This window comes from Oncorhynchus mykiss, chromosome 9 (genome assembly GCF_013265735.2).
Source record: "Oncorhynchus mykiss isolate Arlee chromosome 9, USDA_OmykA_1.1, whole genome shotgun sequence".
Taxonomy (NCBI): domain Eukaryota; kingdom Metazoa; phylum Chordata; class Actinopteri; order Salmoniformes; family Salmonidae; genus Oncorhynchus; species Oncorhynchus mykiss.
Genome location: NC_048573.1, coordinates 78,741,458 through 78,761,729, shown reverse-complemented (window position 1 = coordinate 78,761,729; position 20,272 = coordinate 78,741,458). Strand labels below are relative to the sequence as shown.

General features: G+C 47.5%; 1 protein-coding gene across 2 annotated transcripts in view; it reads left to right on the top strand.

The window, feature by feature from the left end:
• The window catches only part of LOC110532877 (V-type proton ATPase subunit S1-like), a 29,160-nt gene extending 25,714 nt beyond the window's left edge, over window positions 1-3,446 (top strand). For both annotated transcript variants that reach the window (XM_036989136.1, XM_036989134.1), the window contains exons 7-10: window positions 2,006-2,163; window positions 2,290-2,340; window positions 2,417-2,654; window positions 3,074-3,446. In XM_036989136.1, the coding sequence (XP_036845031.1) occupies window positions 2,006-2,163; window positions 2,290-2,340; window positions 2,417-2,654; window positions 3,074-3,283 (657 nt within the window). In that variant the 3' untranslated portion in view covers window positions 3,284-3,446. The remainder of the gene's footprint in view (window positions 1-2,005; window positions 2,164-2,289; window positions 2,341-2,416; window positions 2,655-3,073) is intronic.
• Window positions 3,447-20,272: the final 16,826 nt, after the last annotated feature.

Genomic DNA, 20,272 nt, shown 5'->3' with positions numbered 1-20,272 from the left:
TAGGTGGTACTGCTGTAACGGAGCAGTAGGTGGTACTGCTGTAACAGGGTAACGGAGCAGTAGGTGGTGCTGCTGTAACGGGGTAACGGAGCAGTAGGTGGTGCTGCTGTAACGGGGTAACGGAGCAGTAGGTAATACTGCTGTAACGGAGCATTAGGTGGTGCTGCTGTAACGGGGTAACGGAGCAGTAGGTGGTACTGCTGTAACGGAGCAGTAGGTGGTACTGCTGTGACGGGGTAACGGAGCAGTAGGTGGTACTGCTGTAACGGGGTAACGGAGCAGTAGGTGGTACTGCTGTAACGGGGTAACGGAGCAGTAGGTGGTGCTGCTGTAACGGGGTAAAGGAGCAGTAGGTGGTACTGCTGTAACGGAGCAGTAGGTGGTACTGCTGTGACGGGGTAACGGAGCAGTAGGTGGTACTGCTGTAACGGGGTAACGGAGCAGTAGGTGGTGCTGCTGTAACGGGGTAACGGAGCAGTAGGTGGTACTGCTGTAACGGAGCATTAGGTGGTGCTGCTGTAACGGGGTAACGGAGCAGTAGGTGGTACTGCTGTAACGGAGCAGTAGGTGGTACTGCTGTAACGGGGTGACGGAGCAGTAGGTGGTACTGCTGTAACGGGGTAACGGAGCAGTAGGTGGTACTGCTGTGACGGGGTAACGGAGCAGTAGGTGGTACTGCTGTAACGGGGTTACGGAGCAGTAGGTGGTGCTGCTGTAACGGGGTAACGGAGCAGTAGGTGGTACTGCTGTAACGGGGTAACGGAGCAGTAGGTGGTACTGCTGTGACGGGGTAACGGAGCAGTAGGTGGTGCTGCTGTAACGGGGTAACGGAGCAGTAGGTGGTACTGCTGTAACGGGGTAACGGAGCAGTAGGTGGTGCTGCTGTAACGGAGCAGTAGGTGGTGCTGCTGTAACGGAGCAGTAGGTGGTGCTGCTGTAACGGAGCATTAGGTGGTGCTGCTGTAACGGAGCAGTAGGTGGTGCTGCTGTAACGGAGCAGTAGGTGGTGCTGCTGTAACGGAGCAGTAGGTGGTGCTGCTGTAACGGAGCAGTAGGTGGTGCTGCTGTAACGGAGCAGTAGGTGGTACTGCTGTAACGGAGCATTAGGTGGTGCTGCTGTAACGGGGTAACGGAGCAGTAGGTGGTACTGCTGTAACGGGGTAACGGAGCAGTAGGTGGTACTGCTGTAACGGGGTTACGGAGCAGTAGGTGGTACTGCTGTAACGGGGTAACGGAGCAGTAGGTGGTGCTGCTGTAACAGGGTAACGGAGCAGTAGGTGGTGCTGCTGTAACAGGGTAACAGAGCAGTAGGTGGTGCTGCTGTAACGGAGCAGTAGGTGGTGCTGCTGTAACGGAGCAGTAGGTGGTACTGCTGTAACGGGGTAACGGAGCAGTAGGTGGTGCTGCTGTAACGGAGCAGTAGGTGGTGCTGCTGTAACGGAGCAGTAGGTGGTACTGCTGTAACGGGGTAACGGAGCAGTAGGTGGTGCTGCTGTAACGGAGCAGTAGGTGGTGCTGCTGTAACGGAGCACTAGGTGGTACTGCTGTAACGGGGTTACGGAGCAGTAGGTGGTGCTGCTGTAACGGAGCAGTAGGTGGTACTGCTGTAACGGGGTTACGGAGCAGTAGGTGGTACTGCTGTAACGGGGTAACGGAGCAGTAGGTGGTACTGCTGTAACGGGGTAACGGAGCAGTAGGTGGTGCTGCTGTAACGGAGCAGTAGGTGGTACTGCTGTAACGGGGTTACGGAGCAGTAGGTGGTGCTGCTGTAACGGAGCAGTAGGTGGTACTGCTGTAACGGGGTTACGGAGCAGTAGGTGGTACTGCTGTAACGGGGTAACGGAGCAGTAGGTGGTACTGCTGTAACGGGGTAACGGAGCAGTAGAGAAGTTTAGCCTCATTTCATGCTCTTAGTTGTTGTGGCAGTCAGCCAGATACAGCTGTTTGCTTTGTGCTGATTCTACCTTTAAGAGATGAGGATTTATTTCTGATCTTCTCTCCCTAGGAGGGCGGAGCCGGCTGTATCATGCTGTGGGCGGAGAACCTGACCGTGAGCGTGCTCCGTGGTGGTCGCTGGGAACGACACGACCTCACCTCTCTGACCTTTGGAGAGGGCGTGACCCCTAGGCTCCAGGGCTCCCTCTGCAACCAATCACACTCCAGGTCAGGGGGTTTAGTGCTGGAACCATGGGAAGAGCAGCCTTGTTGAACGTGGGAATGATTGGGATGAATTTTGTTGTAGTCGATTTTTCTTTTTAATAAAATATCTTTCTTTCATCTCTCTGTCAGTCTGGTTCTAAACTATGAGAACATCCTGGGACATCGCTCCTTCAAACTAGTGTGAGTTGACTGGAGACACACACACACACACTGTTACAAACCAAGACATTTGAACTAATGTTGTGTGTGTCTCCAGGTTTGCCATGTCCCAGCGCCACTACAAGGTGTCAGCTCGCCGCTGGTTCACGCTAGACGCCGTGGAGATAGAATACGACGGTCAGAAAGCAACGTTTAACGGGAGCCGTAATGTGTACGCGCCGGCTGAGTACTCCTACCGCTGTCAGTCAGTCACTAACTTCAGATACCCCCTGCTGGTTCCGCGCACCTCCAAAGACCCTGCTAACCAGTGGAGGGTCTCCTTCACGGACTTCCAGGTAGGGTCTGTGTTTCTGTGTTTGCAGTGTGTCTGAAACCAGACGGTACAATACAAGCTGACCGTTGACACACTTTCTACTGTTGCTCTTTCTCCCACCCCCCTTCTATCACTCTCTCCCGTCTCCCCTCTCTCTCTCTTCTCCCCCACCCCCCCTCTATCACTCTCTTCCGTCTCCCCCCGTTCTCTCACCACCCCCCCCTCTCTCTCCCATGTCCTCTCTCTCTCTTCTCCCCCACCCCCCCTCTATCACTCTCTCCCGTCTCCCCTGTCTCTCTCACCACCCCCCTTCTATCACTCTCTCCTGTCTCCCCTCTCTCTCTCTCCCTATTCCCCCTCCTCCGTGCTCTTTCTCCCCTCTCTCTCTCTTCTCCCCCACCCCCCTCTATCACTCTCTCCCGTCTCCCCACCCCCCTCTAGATCCAGGGCTTCAACGTGGCAGGGGGAGAGTTCTCCTATGCCAGTGACTGTGCAGGGTTCTTCAGTCCTGGTATCTGGATGGGACTGCTCACCAGTCTACTGATGCTCATGGTCCTGACCTACGGCCTCCATATGATCATGCAGCTACACACCATGGACCGTTTTGATGACCCCAAGGGACCTGCTATCTCCGTACCACAGACTGACTAACACACATACCACAAGCAAATAATGCCCCAAACACACACACACACCTTACACTACTTGTTGAGATCATTCCTTTAGTCACCATAGCAACCAGACCACTCAGCGCATGAAAATTAATGGAATGAAGAAGGGGGATAGGGGCCGGAGGAGGGGGATAGGGGCCGGAGGAGGGGGATAGGGGCCGGAGGAGGGGGATAGGGGCCGGAGGAGGGGGATAGGGACCGGAGGAGGGGGATAGGGGCCGGAGGAGGGGGATAGGGGCCGGAGGAGGGGGATAGGGACCGGAGGAGGGGGATAGGGGCCGGAGGAGGGGGATAGGGGCCGGAGGAGGGGGATAGGGGCCGGAGGAGGGGGATAGGGACCGGAGGAGGGGGATAGGGGCCGGAGGAGGGGGATAGGGGAGGGGGATAGGGGCCGGAGGAGGGGTATAGGGGAGGGGGATAGGGGCCGGAGGAAGGGGTATACGGGCCGGAGGAGGGGGATAGGGGCCGGAGGAGGGGGATAGGGGCCGGAGGAGGGGGATAGGGGCCGGAGGAGGGGGATAGGGGCCGGAGGAGGGGGATAGGGGCCGGAGGAGTGGTTTACGGGCCGGAGGAGGGGGATAGGGGCCGGAAGAGGGGGATAGGGGCCGGAGGAGGGGTGTAGAGGCCGGAGGAGGGGGATAGGGGCCGGAGGAGGGGGATGGGGCCGGAGGAGGGGGATGGGGCCGGAGGAGGGGGATGGGGCCGGAGGAGGGGGATAGGGGCCGGAGGAGGGGGATAGGGGCCGGAGGAGGGGGGGGAATAGGGGCCGGAGGAGGGGGGGGAATAGGGTCCGGAGGAGGGGGGGTATAGGGTCCGGAGGAGGGGGGGGAATAGGGTCCGGAGGAGGGGGGGGAATAGGGTCCGGAGGAGGGGGGGGAATAGGGTCCGGAGGAGGGGGGGGAATAGGGTCCGGAGGAGGAGGGGGAATAGGGTCAGGAGGAGGGGGGGAATAGGGGCCGGAGGAGGAGGAATAGGGGCCGGAGGAGGAGGAGGGGGAATAGGGGCCGGAGGAGGAGGGGGAATAGGGAACCGGAGGAGGAGGGGGGGAATAGGGTCCGGAGGAGGGGGGGAATAGGGTCCGGAGGAGGGGGGGAATAGGGTCCGGAGGAGGAGGGGGAATAGGGTCCGGAGGAGGAGGGGGAATAGGGTCCGGAGGAGGAGGGGGAATAGGGTCCGGAGGAGGAGGGGGAATAGGGTACGGAAGAGGAGGGGGAATAGGGTACGGAAGAGGAGGGGGAATAGGGTACGGAAGAGGAGGGGGAATAGGGTCCCGGAGGAGAAGGGGGAATAGGGTCCGGAGGAGGGGGGGAATAGGGGCCGGGGGGGGGGGGGGGGGGCGAATATTTCTGTTACTGAAGGGAAGAGTGCGTCTGTCCATCGTTTTTGTTAACTTACTGTAAAGATTCTAAATGATCATGTTTAGTCAATACAGCCCATGTTGTTCTTTACATGAATAGCAGCTATATGTTATTATTATCAGCTCATGATGTTCTTTACCTGAATAGCTATGATGTTATTATTATCAGCCCATGTTGTTCTTTACATGAATAGCAGCTATATGATGTTATTATTATCAGCTCATGTTGTTCTTTACCTGAATAGCAGCTAAATGTTATTATTATCAGCTCATGTTGTTCTTTACCTGACTAGCTATGATATTATTATCAGCCCATGTTGTTCTTTACCTGAATAGCAGCTATATGGTGTTATTATTATCAGCTCATGTTGTTCTTTACCTGACTAGCAGCTAAATGATGTTATTATTATCAGCTCATGTTGTTCTTTACATGAATAGCAGCTATATGATGTTATTATTATCAGCTCATGTTGTTCTTTACATGAATAGCAGCTATATGATGTTATTATTATCAGCTCATGTTGTTCTTTACATGAATAGCAGCTATATGATGTTATTATTATCAACCCATGTTGTATTCTACATGAATAGCCGCTATATGATGTTATTATTATCAGCCCATGTTGTATTCTACATGAATAGCAGCTATATGATGTTATTATTATCAGCCCATGTTGTATTCTACATGAATAGCAGCTATATGATGTTATTATTATCAGCTCATGTTGTATGCTATATGATGTTATTATTATCAGCTCATGTTGTTCTTTACATGAATAGCAGCTATATGATGTGTATTTTATTAGTAAAAACGTGTTTGACCTTGTGATTGTGTCTATAGCAGCCTAGGGTAGTAGTGTATAGGTAAACTAGGACTGCTTCTGAAATGGCTTATTCCCTCTATAGTGCACTACTTTTAACCAGAGCCCTATGGCGGTGGCCTTACGGACCCTGGTAGGGTGACATTTCAGAAGCAGACTGGGTTTCACTAGGGTTGTTTTGTGTGTTTTTAGATGTTCAGTGTAACAGGGAGTTATTCTATGCTTCAATGGAACTGAAGGGACACAGTGGTACCATGAAGTTACATCCATACAAAAATGTTACTATGAAATTTACAATGTGACTTAACAGTTAAATGTTACTATGAGGTTTACAATGTGACTTAACAGTTAAATGTTGCTACGAGGGAAGGTTGAGACCCCCATGGATCAGGGCAGAATGTTCTGGACACACCTCTTGACCAGACAGTCAGGTATTTGGGGTCAGAGGTTAGGGAGGGAGGGGGGTGATGACCAGAGGATTAGATGACCCTCTGTGTTTACTGTGAACAAGGAGAGGCGTTTCTGTTATTGATTTATAGATTTTTCTGTGGTTTATTTAAGTTAGATGTTACTGATGATGCTGTTAAATTGACTTCCTGTTGAACTGAAGAGGCTGTTGTCTGGTCCTCTATCATTCATAGAGGATTAATCTATTAGAACAATGTCTCCGGTCCTGTGCTACTGTTGTGCTTCTGTGATTCCCCCCCCCCCCCCCAGGTATGTTTTCACTTTTCAGGATATAGTAAATAAAGACGCTGCCTAAACATGGTTCAGGGTGAATCCCAGTCTGTATGCTGCTTTGGGCTCGATTCAATCAAACTTACTAAACAGAGAACATCCCTGGTCATCCCTACTGCCTCTGATCTGGAGAACTTACTAAACAGAGAACATCCCTGGTCATCCCTAATGTCTCTGATCTGGAGGACTCACTAATCCCTGGTCATCTTTACTCAAATCAAATAAAATTTTATTTGTCACATACACATGGTTAGCAGATGTTAATGCGAGTGTAGCGAAATGCTTGTGCTTCTAGTTCCGACAATGCAGTAATAACCAACAAGTAATCTAACTAACAATTCCAAAACTACTGTCTTATACACAGTGTAAGGGGATAAAGAATATGTACATAAGGATATATGAATGAGTGATGGTACAGAGCAGCATAGCAGAGCAGTAGATGGTATCGAGTACAGTATATACATGAGGTGAGTATGTAAACAAAGTGGCATAGTTAAAGTGGCTAGTGATACATGTATTACATAAGTGTCACACCCTGACCATAGTTTACTTTGTATATTTCTATGTTGTGGTTGGTCAGGGTGTGATCTGAGTGGGCATTCTATGTTACATGTCTAGTTTGTCCAGTTCTATGTTCGGCCTGATATGGTTCTCAATCAGAGGCAGGTGTTCGTCATTGTCTCTGATTGGGAACCATATTTAGGTAGCCTGGGTTTCACTGTGGGTTTGTGGGTGATTGTTCCTGTCTATGTGTTTTTCACCAGATAGGCTGTTTTAGGTTTTCGTTACGTTCATCACGTTCTTTATTTTGTAGTGTTTGCATTGATTCGTGTTTTACGTTTGTTCATTAAAACATGGATCGCAATCTACACGCTGCATTTTGGTCCGACTCTCCTTCTCATCAAGAAAACCGTTACAGAATCACCCACCACAAAAGGACCAAGCAGCGTGTCAACAGGCAGGAGCAGCGCGAGGAGACGCGCAATAAGGATTTCTGGACATGGGAGGAAATCCTCGACGGGAGAGGACCCTGGGCTAAACCAGGGGAGTGTAGCCGCCCAAAGGTGCAGCAGCAGAAGAGGCAACAGGAGCAGCCCAAAGAGGAGGTATGGACATGGGAGGACGAATTAGAAGGAAGAGGACCCTGGGCTCAGCCAGGAGAATATCGCCGCCCCAAAGAAGAACTGGAGGCGGCGAAAGCTGAGAGGCGCAGATATGAGGAGGCAGCACGACGTAGCGGATGGAAGCCTGAGAGGCAGCCCCAAAAATTTCTTGGGGGGGGGCTAACAGGGAGTATGGCTACGCCAGGTAGGAGACCTGGGCAGACTCCCTGTGCTTACCGGGGGGCTAGAGAGACCGGACAGGCACCGTGTTATGCAGTGGTGCGCACGGTGTCTCCAGTGCGGGTGCATAGCCCGGTGCGGTATATTCCAGCTCCGCGTGTCGGCCGGGCTAGATTGAGCGTCGAGCCTAATGCCATGAAGCCGGCTCTACGCAGCTGGTCCCCAGTGCGTCTCCTTGGGCCGGCTTACATGGCACCAGCCTTGCGCTCGGTGTCTCCGGTTCGCCTGCGTAGCCCAGTGCGGGCTATTCCACCTCGCCGCACTGGCAGGGCGACCGTGAGCATTCAACCAGCTAAGGTTGGGCAGGCTCGGTGCTCAAGAGCTCCAGTGCGCCTGCACGGTCCGGTTTTTCCAGTACCACCTCCACACCCCAGCCCTCCGGTAGCAGCTCCCCGCACCAGGCTTCCTGTGCGTGTCCTCGGCCCAGTACCACCCGTGCCAGCACCACGCATCAGGCCTACAGTGCGCCTCGCCTGTCCAGCGCTGCCAGAGCCTTCCTCCTCTTCAGCGCTGTCGGAGTCTCCCGCCTGTTTAGCGCTGTTAGAGCCTTCCTTCTCTACAGCGCTGCCGGAGTCTCCCGCCTGTTCAGAACTGCCAGTTTGCAAGGAGCTGCCAGTTTGCAAGGAGCTGCCAGTTTGCAAGGAGCTGCCAGTTTGCAAGGAGCTGCCAGTTTGCAAGGAGCTGCCAGTTTGCAAGGAGCTGCCAGTTTGCAAGGAGCTGCCAGTCTGCATAGAGCTGCCAGTCTGCAAGGAGCTGCCAGTCTGCAGGGAGCTGCCAGTCTGCAAGGAGCCGCCAGAGCTGCCAGTCTGCAGGATGCCGCCAAAGCTGCCAGTTTGCAAGGAGCCGCCAGAGCTGCCAGTTTGCAAGGAGCCGCCAGAGCTGCCAGTTAGCATGGAGCAGCCAGAGCCGCCAGTCAGCATGGAGCAGCCAGGGCCGCCAGTCAGCATGGAGCAGCCAGGCAGCATGGAGCAGCCAGAGCTGCCAGTCAGCATGGAGCAGCCAGTCAGCATGGAGCAGCCAGAGCTGCCAGTCAGCATGGAGCAGCCAGTCAGCATGGAGCTGCCAGTCGACCAGACTCTTCCAGATCTGCCAGTCGACCAGACTCTTCCAGATCTGCCAGTCGACCAGACTCTTCCAGATCTGCCAGTCGACCAGACTCTTCCAGATCTGCCAGTCGGCCAGACTCTGCCAGATCTGCCAGTCGGCCAGACTCTGCCAGATCTGCCAGTCGGCCAGGATCTGCCAGATCTGCCAGTCGACCAGACTCTTCCAGATCTGCCAGTCGACCAGACTCTTCCAGATCTGCCAGTCGACCAGACTCTTCCAGATCTGCCAGTCGACCAGACTCTTCCAGATCTGCCAGTCGACCAGACTCTTCCAGATCTGCCAGTCGACCAGACTCTTCCAGATCTGCCAGTCGACCAGACTCTTCCAGATCTGCCAGTCAGCCAGGATCTTCCAGATCTGCCAGTCAGCCAGGATCTGCCAGAACCGCCAGTCAGCCAGGATCTGCCAGAACCGCCAGCCAGCCAGGATCTGCCGGATCCAACTACCTGCCTGAGCTTCCTCTCAGTGCTGAGCTTCCTCTCAGTGCTGAGCTTCCTCTCAGTGCTGAGCTACCTCTGTCCCGAGCTGTCCCTCTGTCCCGAGCGGTCATTAAGGAGGGTAACCTATCTAGGGACGCTAAGGAGGTGGACTAAAACGATTATGGAGTGGGGTCCACGTCCAGCGCCAGAGCCGCCACCGCGAACAGATGCCCACCCAGACCCTCCCCTATAGGTTCAGTTTTTGCGGCCGGAGTCCGCACCTTGGGGGGGGGGTACTGTCACACCCTGACCATAGTTTACTTTGTATATTTCTATGTTGTGGTTGGTCAGGGTGTGATCTGAGTGGGCATTCTATGTTACATGTCTAGTTTGTCCAGTTCTATGTTCGGCCTGATATGGTTCTCAATCAGAGGCAGGTGTTCGTCATTGTCTCTGATTGGGAACCATATTTAGGTAGCCTGGGTTTCACTGTGTGTTTGTGGGTGATTGTTCCTGTCTATGTGTTTTTCACCAGATAGGCTGTTTTAGGTTTTCGTTACGTTCATCACGTTCTTTATTTTGTAGTGTTTGCATTGATTCGTGTTTTTACGTTTGTTCATTAAAACATGGATCGCAATCTACACGCTGCATTTTGGTCCGACTCTCCTTCTCATCAAGAAAACCGTTACAATAAGGATACAGTCGATGATATAGAGTACAGTATATACGTATGCATATGAGATGAATAATGTAGGGTAAGTAACATTATATAAGGTAGCATTGTTTAAAGTGGCTAGTGATATATTTACATCATTTCCCATCAATTCCCATTATTAAAGTGGCTGGAGTTGAGTCAGTGTCAGTGTCAGTATGTTGGCAGCAGCCACTCAATGTTAGTGGTGGCTGTTTAACAGTCTGATGGCCTTGAGATAGAAGCTGTTTTTCAGTCTCTCGGTCCCAGCTTTGATGCACCTGTACTGACCTCGCCTTCTGGATGATAGCGGGGTGAACAGGCAGTGTCTCGGGTGGTTGATGTCCTTGGTGATCTTTATGGCCTTCCTGTAACATCGGGTGGTGTAGGTGTCCTGGAGGGCAGGTAGTTTGCCCCCGGTGATGCGTTGTGCAGACCTCACTACCCTCTGGAGAGCCTTACGGTTGTGGGCGGAGCAGTTGCCGTACCAGGCGGTGATACAGCCCGCCAGGATGCTCTCGATTGTGCATCTGTAGAAATTTGTGAGTGCTTTTGGTGACGAGCCGAATTTCTTCAGCCTCCTGAGGTTGAAGAGGCGCTGCTGCGCCTTCTTCACGATGCTGTCTGTGTGAGTGGACCAATTCAGTTTGTCTGTGATGTGTATGCCGAGGAACTTAAAACTTGCTACCCTCTCCACTACTGTTCCATCGATGTGGATAGGGGGGTGTTCCCTCTGCTGTTTCCTGAAGTCCACAATCATCTCCTTAGTTTTGTTGACGTTGAGTGTGAGGTTATTTTCCTGACACCACACTCCGAGGGCCCTCACCTCCTCCCTGTAGGCCGTCTCGTCGTTGTTGGTAATCAAGCCTACCACTGTTGTGTCGTCCGCAAACTTGATGATTGAGTTGGAGGCGTGCGTGGCCACGCAGTCGTGGGTGAACAGGGAGTACAGGAGAGGGCTCAGAACGCACCCTTGTGGGGCCCCAGTGTTGAGGATCAGCGGGGTGGAGATGTTGTTGCCTACCCTCACCACCTGGGGGCGGCCCGTCAGGAAGTCCAGTACCCAGTTGCACAGGGCGGGATCGAGACCCAGGGTCTCGAGCTTGATGACGAGCTTGGAGGGTACTATGGTGTTGAATGCCGAGCTGTAGTCGATGAACAGCATTCTCACATAGGTATTCCTCTTGTCCAGATGGGTTAGGGCAGTGTGCAGTGTGGTTGAGATTGCATCGTCTGTGAACCTATTTGGGCGGTAAGCAAATTGGAGTGGGTCTAGGGTGTCGGGTAGGGTGGAGGTGATATGGTCCTTGACTAGTCTCTCAAAGCACATGATGACGGAAGTGAGTGCTACGGGGCGGTAGTCGTTTAGCTCAGTTACCTTAGCTTTCTTGGGAACAGGAACAATGGTGGCCCTCTTGAAGCATGTGGGAACAGCAGACTGGTATAGGGATTGATTGAATATGTCCGTAAACACACCGGCCAGCTGGTCTGCGCATGCTCTGAGGGCGCGGCTGGGGATGCCGTCTGGGCCTGCAGCCTTGCGAGGGTTAACACGTTTAAATGTCTTACTCACCTCGGCTGCAGTGAAGGAGAGTCTGCATGTTTTCGTTGCAGGCCGTGTCAGTGGCACTGTATTGTCCTCAAAGCGGGCAAAAAAGTTATTTAGTCTGCCTGGGAGCAAGACAACCTGGTCCATGACTGGGCTGGATTTCTTCTTGTAATCCGTGATTGACTGTAGACCCTGCCACATGCCTCTTGTGTCTGAGCCGTTGAATTGAGATTCTACTTTGTCTCTGTACTGACGCTTAGCTTGTTTGATAGCCTTGCGGAGGGAATAGCTGCACTGTTAGTATTCGGTCATGTTACCAGTCACCTTGCCCTGATTAAAAGCAGTGGTTCGCGCTTTCAGTTTCACGCGAATGCTGCCATCAATCCACGGTTTCTGGTTAGGGAATGTTTTAATCGTTGCTATGGGAACGACATCTTCAACGCACGTTCTAATGAACTCGCACACCGAATCAGCGTATTCGTCAATATTGTTATCTGACGCAATACGAAACATGTCCCAGTCCACGTGATGGAAGCAGTCTTGGAGTGTGGAGTCAGCTTGGTCGGACCAGCGTTGGACAGACCTCAGCGTGGGAGCCTCTTGTTTTAGTTTCTGTCTGTAGGCAGGGATCAACAAAATGGAGTCGTGGTCAGCTTTTCCGAAAGGAGGGCGGGGCAGGGCCTTATATGCGTCGCGGAAGTTAGAGTAACAATGATCCAAGGTTTTTCCACCCCTGGTTGCGCAATCGATATGCTGATAAAATTTTGGGAGTCTTGTTTTCAGATTAGCCTTGTTAAAATCCCCAGCAACAATGAATGCAGCCTCCGGATAAATGGATTCCAGTTTGCAAAGAGTCAAATAAAGTTTGTTCAGAGCCATCGATGTGTCTGCTTGGGGGGGGATATATACGGCTGTGATTATAATCGAAGAGAATTCTCTTGGTAGATAATGCGGTCTACATTTGATTGTGAGGAATTCTAAATCAGGTGAACAGAAGGATTTGAGTTCCTGTATGTTTCTTTCATCACACCATGTCTCGTTAGTCATAAGGCATACGCCCCCGCCCCTCTTCTTACCAGAAAGATGTTTGTTTCTGTCGGCGCGATGCGTGGAGAAACCCGCTGGCTGCACCGCCCCCGATAGCGTCTCTCCAGTGAGCCATGTTTCAGTGAAGCAAAGAACGTTACAGTCTCTGATGTCCCTCTGGAATGCTACCCTTGCTACCCTGGAATGCTACCAAGGATTTCATCAACCTTGTTGTCAAGAGACTGGACATTGGCGAGAAGGATGCTAGGGAGTGGTGCACGATGTGCCCGTCTCCAGAGTCTGACCAGAAGACCGCCTCGGTTCCCTCTTTTTCGGAGTCGTTTTTTTGGGTCGCTGCATGGGATCCACTCCGTTGTCCTGGGTGAAAGGCAGAACACAGGATCCGCGTCGCGAAAAACATATTCTTGGTCGTACTGATGGTGAGTTGACGCTGATCTTATATTCAGTAGTTCTTCTCGACTGTATGTAATGAAACCTAAGATGACCTGGGGTACTAATGTAAGAAATAACACGTAAAAAAACAAAACACTGCATAGTTTCCTAGGAACGCGAAGCGAGGCGGCCATCTTTGTCGGCGCTGCCTCTGATCTGGAGGACTCACTAAACAGAGAACATCCCTGGTCATCCCTACTGCCTCTGATCTGGAGGACTCACTAAACAGAGAACATCCCTGGTCATCTCTACTGCCTCTGATCTGGAGGACTCACTAAACAGAGAACATCCCAGGTCATCCCTACTGTCTCTGATCTGGAGGACTCACTAATCCCAGGTCATCCCTCTGCCTCTGATCTGGATGCTATCCACTCACTAAAAACAAATGCTTTGTTTCTAAGTTAAAATTGTGCCATCTGGTTTCCTTAAAGACAAGGAATTTGAAACTTTATACATTTACTTTTGATACTTCAATATTTAAAACCAAATACTTTTTAAATACAATAAGTATTTTACTGGGTGACTCACTTTTACTTGAGTCATTTTCAATTGCAGTGTCTTAACTTTTACTTGGGTATTACAATTGAGTACTTTTTCCACCACTGGCTACCAGGACTAGTATGTGTTCAGGTGAGACCAGGGGCCTCATTTATAAAATGGACTTACGATCAATTCTGCTCTTCAGTATGACACAGAAAACCACATGAGTAGTTATTTATATTATCTTATCTCTACTCAGTCTAGGCTAGTAGTAGTTATTTATATTATCTTATCTCTACTCAGTCTAGGCTAGTAGTAGTTATTTATGTGATTTTCCTGCAGGTTATGTATGGCTATTCTTTCCCCTACAGTTTAAGGTCAGACCATTTCTTTCCCCTACAGTTTAGGTCAGACCATTTCTTCCCCTTTCAGTTTAAGGTCAGACCATTTTTTCCCCTTTCAGACCATTTCTTTCCCCTACAGTTTAAGGTCAGACCATTTCTTTCCCCTACAGTTTAAGGTCAGACCATTTATTTCCCCTTATAGACCATTTCTTTCCCCTACAGTTTAAGGTCAGACCATTTCTTTCCCCTACAGTTTAGGTCAGACCATTTCTTCCCCTTTCAGTTTAAGGTCAGACCATTTTTTCCCCTTTCAGACCATTTCTTTCCCCTACAGTTTAAGGTCAGACCATTTCTTTCCCCTACAGTTTAAGGTCAGACCATTTATTTCCCCTTATAGACCATTTCTTTCCCCTACAGTTTAAGGTCAGACCATTTCTTTCCCCTACAGTTTAGGTCAGACCATTTCTTCCCCTTTCAGTTTAAGGTCAGACCATTTTTTTCCCCTTTCAGACCATTTCTTTCCCCTACAGTTTAAGGTCAGACCATTTCTTTCCCCTACAGTTTAAGGTCAGACCATTTATTTCCCCTTATAGACCATTTCTTTCCCCTACAGTTTAAGGTCAGACCATTTATTTCCCCTTATAGACCATTTATCTCCCCTACAGTTTAAGGTCAGACCATTTCTTTCCCCTACAGTTTAAGGTCAGACCATTTCTTTCCCCTACAGTTTAAGGTCAGACCATTTATTTCCCCTTATAGACCATTTATCTCCCCTACAGTTTAAGGTCAGACCATTTCTTTCCCCTACAGTTTAAGGTCAGACCATTTCTTTCCCCTACAGTTTAAGGTCAGACCATTTATTTCCCCTTATAGACCATTTATCTCCCCTACAGTTTAAGGTCAGACCATTTCTTTCCCCTACAGTTTAAGGTCAGACCATTTCTTTCCCCTACAGTTTAAGGTCAGACCATTTCTTTCCTCTACAGTTTAGCTCAGACCATTTATTTTTCCCATCAGACTCAGTTCTGTCTTGCTGCTCCACCTCGTTCACTGCAGTGGTGACACACTCCCAAGATACCTGTTTGGCTGTGTTTGTCAACCCACTATTTAGTCCACCTGTCTTCAATCTCCTCTACCATCGCTGTGATCTCGTCTTCCACAAAGTTAGCTTTTCTCTTTTGGTCCATGGCTATTCCTGACTGAACCCTCATCTGTTCTAGCATTCTATAAGGGGGAAATCGCTGATTGTAAGGCACGTTCAGGTGCCGTCAATTTGAAGTTAATTTGAGATTTATAGATCACAGGAGCTTAAGTTACAAATGGGCTTCTTAGAACCTGCGTCAGCAAAGGTTATTTATGCTCAGTATCTTTTCTGACGCTATTGATCATACGACTAAATTCAGGTATAAATCTAAGAACATATTTTCACCTGGAGCATGGTGTTCATGACAACTGGACCGTTGTCAAACAGTTCCATGATTAGTAAGAATTATTAGGACAGAGTTATAGGACAACTGTTCAACCACTATTATAGTTCTATGATTAGTGAGGATCAGGACTACTGTTTAACCCCTATTACAGTTCCATGATTAGTGAGGATCAGGATAGATTTATAGGACTACTGTTTAACCCCTATTATAGTTCTATGATTAGTGAGGATCAGGGTAGAGTTATAGGACTATTACAGTTCCATGATTAGTGAGGATCAGGATAGATTTATAGGACTACTGTTTAACCCCTATTATAGTTCTATGATTAGTGAGGATCAGGGTAGAGTTATAGGACTATTACAGTTCCATGATTAGTGAGGATCAGGATAGATTTATAGGACTACTGTTTAACCCCTATTATAGTTCTATGATTAGTGAGGATCAGGGTAGATTTATAGGACTACTGTTTAACCCCTATTATAGTGCCATGATTAGTGAGGATCAGGGTAGATTTATAGGACTACTGTTTAACCCCTATTACAGTTCCATGATTAGTGAGGATCAGGGTAGATTTATAGGACTATTACAGTTCCATGATTAGTGAGGATCAGGGTAGAGTTATAGGACTATTACAGTTCCATGATTAGTGAGGATCAGGGTAGAGTTATAGGACTATTACAGTGCCATGATTAGTGAGGATCAGGGTAGAGTTATAGGACTATTACAGTGCCATGATTAGTGAGGATCAGGGTAGATTTATAGGACTACTGTTTAACCCCTATTATAGTTCCATGATTAGTGAGGATCAGGGTAGAGTTATAGGACTATTACAGTGCCATGATTAGTGAGGATCAGGGTAGAGTTATAGGACTACTGTTTAACCCCTATTACAGTGCCATGATTAGTGAGGATCAGGGTAGGTTTATAGGACTACTGTTTAACCCCTATTACAGTGCCATGATTAGTGAGGATCAGGGTAGAGTTATAGGACTATTACAGTGCCATGATTAGTGAGGATCAGGGTAGATTTATAGGACTACTGTTTAACCCCTATTACAGTTCCATGATTAGTGAGGATCAGGACTACTGTTTAACCCCTATTACAGTTCCATGATTAGTGAGGATCAGGGTAGAGTTACAGGACTACTGTTTAACCCCTATTACAGTTCCATGATTAGTGAGGATCAGGGTAAAGTTATAGGACTACTGTTTAACCCCTATTACAGTTCCATGATTAGTGAGGATCAGGGTAGATTTATAGGACTATTACAGTTCTATGATTAGTGAGGATCAGGGTAGAGTTATAGGACTATTATAGTGCCATGATTAGTGAGGATCAGGGTAGATTTATAGGACTACTGGTCAACCACTATTACAGTTCCATGATTAGTGAGGATCAGAGTAAAGTTATAGGACTATTACAGTTCCATGATTAGTGAGGATCAGGGTAGAGTTATAGGACTATTACAGTTCCATGATTAGTGAGGATCAGGGTAGAGTTATAGGACTATTACAGTTCCATGATTAGTGAGGATCAGGGTAGATTTATAGGACTACTGTTTAACCCCTATTACAGTTCCATGATTAGTGAGGATCAGGGTAGATTTATATGACTACTGTTTAACCCCTATTACAGTTCCATGATTAGTGAGGATCAGGGTAGATTTATAGGACTATTACAGTTCCATGATTAGTGAGGATCAGGGTAGAGTTATAGGACTACTGTTTAACCCCTATTACAGTTCCATGATTAGTGAGGATCAGGGTAGATTTATAGGACTACTGTTTAACCCCTATTACAGTTCCATGATTAGTGAGGATCAGGGTAGATTTATAGGACTATTACAGTTCCATGATTAGTGATGGTCAGGGTAGATTTATAGGACTACTGTTTAACCCCTATTACAGTTCCATGATTAGTGAGGATCAGGGTAGATTTATAGGACTACTGTTTAACCCCTATTACAGTTCCATGATTAGTGAGGATCAGGGTAGAGTTATAGGACTATTACAGTTCCATGATTAGTGAGGATCAGGGTAGAGTTATAGGACTATTACAGTTCCATGATTAGTGAGGATCAGGGTAGAGTTATAGGACTATTACAGTTCCATGATTAGTGAGGATCAGGGTAGATTTATAGGACTATTACAGTTCCATGATTAGTGAGGATCAGGACTACTGTTTAACCCCTATTACAGTTCCATGATTAGTGAGGATCAGGGTAGAGTTATAGGACTATTACAGTTCCATGATTAGTGAGGATCAGGGTAGATTTATATGACTACTGTTTAACCCCTATTACAGTTCTATGATTAGTGAGGATCAGGGTAGATTTATAGGACTACTGTTTAACCCCTATTATAGTTCTATGATTAGTGAGGATCAGGGTAGATTTATAGGACTATTACAGTTCCATGATTAGTGAGGATCAGGGTAGATTTATAGGACTACTGTTTAACCCCTATTACAGTTCTATGATTAGTGAGGATCAGGGTAGAGTTATAGGACTATTACAGTTCCATGATTAGTGAGGATCAGGGTAGATTTATAGGACTACTGTTTAACCCCTATTATAGTTCCATGATTAGTGAGGATCAGGGTAGAGTTATAGGACTATTACAGTTCCATGATTAGTGAGGATCAGGGTAGATTTATAGGACTACTGTTTAACCCCTATTACAGTTCCATGATTAGTGAGGATCAGGGTAGAGTTACAGGACTATTACAGTTCCATGATTAGTGAGGATCAGGGTAGAGTTATAGGACTATTACAGTTCCATGATTAGTGAGGATCAGGGTAGAGTTATAGGACTATTACAGTTCCATGATTAGTGAGGATCAGGGTAGATTTATAGGACTATTACAGTTCCATGATTAGTGAGGATCAGGACTACTGTTTAACCCCTATTACAGTTCCATGATTAGTGAGGATCAGGGTAGAGTTATAGGACTATTACAGTTCCATGATTAGTGAGGATCAGGGTAGATTTATATGACTACTGTTTAACCCCTATTACAGTTCTATGATTAGTGAGGATCAGGGTAGATTTATAGGACTACTGTTTAACCCCTATTATAGTTCTATGATTAGTGAGGATCAGGGTAGATTTATAGGACTATTACAGTTCCATGATTAGTGAGGATCAGGGTAGATTTATAGGACTACTGTTTAACCCCTATTACAGTTCTATGATTAGTGAGGATCAGGGTAGAGTTATAGGACTATTACAGTTCCATGATTAGTGAGGATCAGGGTAGATTTATAGGACTACTGTTTAACCCCTATTATAGTTCCATGATTAGTGAGGATCAGGGTAGAGTTATAGGACTATTACAGTTCCATGATTAGTGAGGATCAGGGTAGATTTATAGGACTACTGTTTAACCCCTATTACAGTTCCATGATTAGTGAGGATCAGGGTAGAGTTACAGGACTATTACAGTTCCATGATTAGTGAGGATCAGGGTAGAGTTACAGGACTATTACAGTTCCATGATTAGTGAGGATCAGGGTAGATTTATAGGACTACTGTTTAACCCCTATTACAGTTCCATGATTAGTGAGGATCAGGGTAGATTTATAGGACTACTGTTTAACCACTATTATAGTTCCATGATTAGTGAGGATCAGGGTAGAGTTATAGGACTATTACAGTTCCATGATTAGTGAGGATCAGGGTAGAGTTATAGGACTATTACAGTTCCATGATTAGTGAGGATCAGGGTAGAGTTATAGGACTATTACAGTTCCATGATTAGTGAGGATCAGGGTAGAGTTATAGGACTATTACAGTGCCATGATTAGTGAGGATCAGGGTAGAGTTATAGGACTATTACAGTGCCATGATTAGTGAGGATCAGGGTAGAGTTATAGGACTATTACAGTGCCATGATTAGTGAGGATCAGGGTAGAGTTATAGGACTATTACAGTTCCATGATTAGTGAGGATCAGGGTAGATTTATAGGACTACTGTTTAACCCCTATTACAGTTCCATGATTAGTGAGGATCAGGGTAGAGTTATAGGACTATTACAGTTCCATGATTAGTGAGGATCAGGGTAGAGTTATAGGACTATTACAGTGCCATGATTAGTGAGGATCAGGGTAGATTTATAGGACTACTGTTTAACCCCTATTACAGTTCTATGATTAGTGAGGATCAGGGTAGAGTTATAGGACTATTACAGTGCCATGATTAGTGAGGATCAGGGTAGATTTATAGGACTACTGTTTAACCCCTATTACAGTTCTATGATTAGTGAGGATCAGGGTAGATTTATAGGACTACTGGTCAACCACTATTACAGTTCCATGATTAGTGAGGATCAGGGTAGAGTTATAGGACTATTACAGTTCCATGATTAGTGAGGATCAGGGTAGATTTATAGGACTACTGTTTAACCCCTATTACAGTTCCATGATTAGTGAGGATCAGGGTAGATTTATAGGACTACTTTTTAACCCCTATTACAGTTCCATGATTAGTGAGGATCAGGGTAGATTTATAGGACTATTACAGTTCCATGATTAGTGAGGATCAGGGTAGATTTATAGGACTACTGTTTAACCCCTATTACAGTTCCATGATTAGTGAGGATCAGGGTAGATTTATAGGACTACTGTTTAACCCCTATTACAGTTCCATGATTAGTGAGGATCAGGGTAGATTTATAGGACTATTACAGTTCCATGATTAGTGAGGATCAGGGTAGATTTATAGGACTACTGTTTAACCCCTATTACAGTTCCATGATTAGTGAGGATCAGGGTAGATTTATAGGACTACTGTTTAACCCCTATTACAGTTCCATGATTAGTGAGGATCAGGGTAGATTTATAGGACTATTACAGTTCCATGATTAGTGAGGATCAGGGTAGATTTATAGGACTACTGTTTAACCCCTATTACAGTTCCATGATTAGTGAGGATCAGGGTAGATTTATAGGACTACTGTTTAACCCCTATTACAGTTCCATGATTAGTGAGGATCAGGGTAGATTTATAGGACTATTACAGTTCCATGATTAGTGAGGATCAGGGTAGATTCATAGGACTACTGTTTAACCCCTATTACAGTTCCATGATTAGTGAGGATCAGGGTAGATTTATAGGACTATTACAGTGCCATAATTAGTGAGGATCAGGGTAGAGTTATAGGACTATTACAGTGCCATGATTAGTGAGGATCAGGGTAGATTTATAGGACT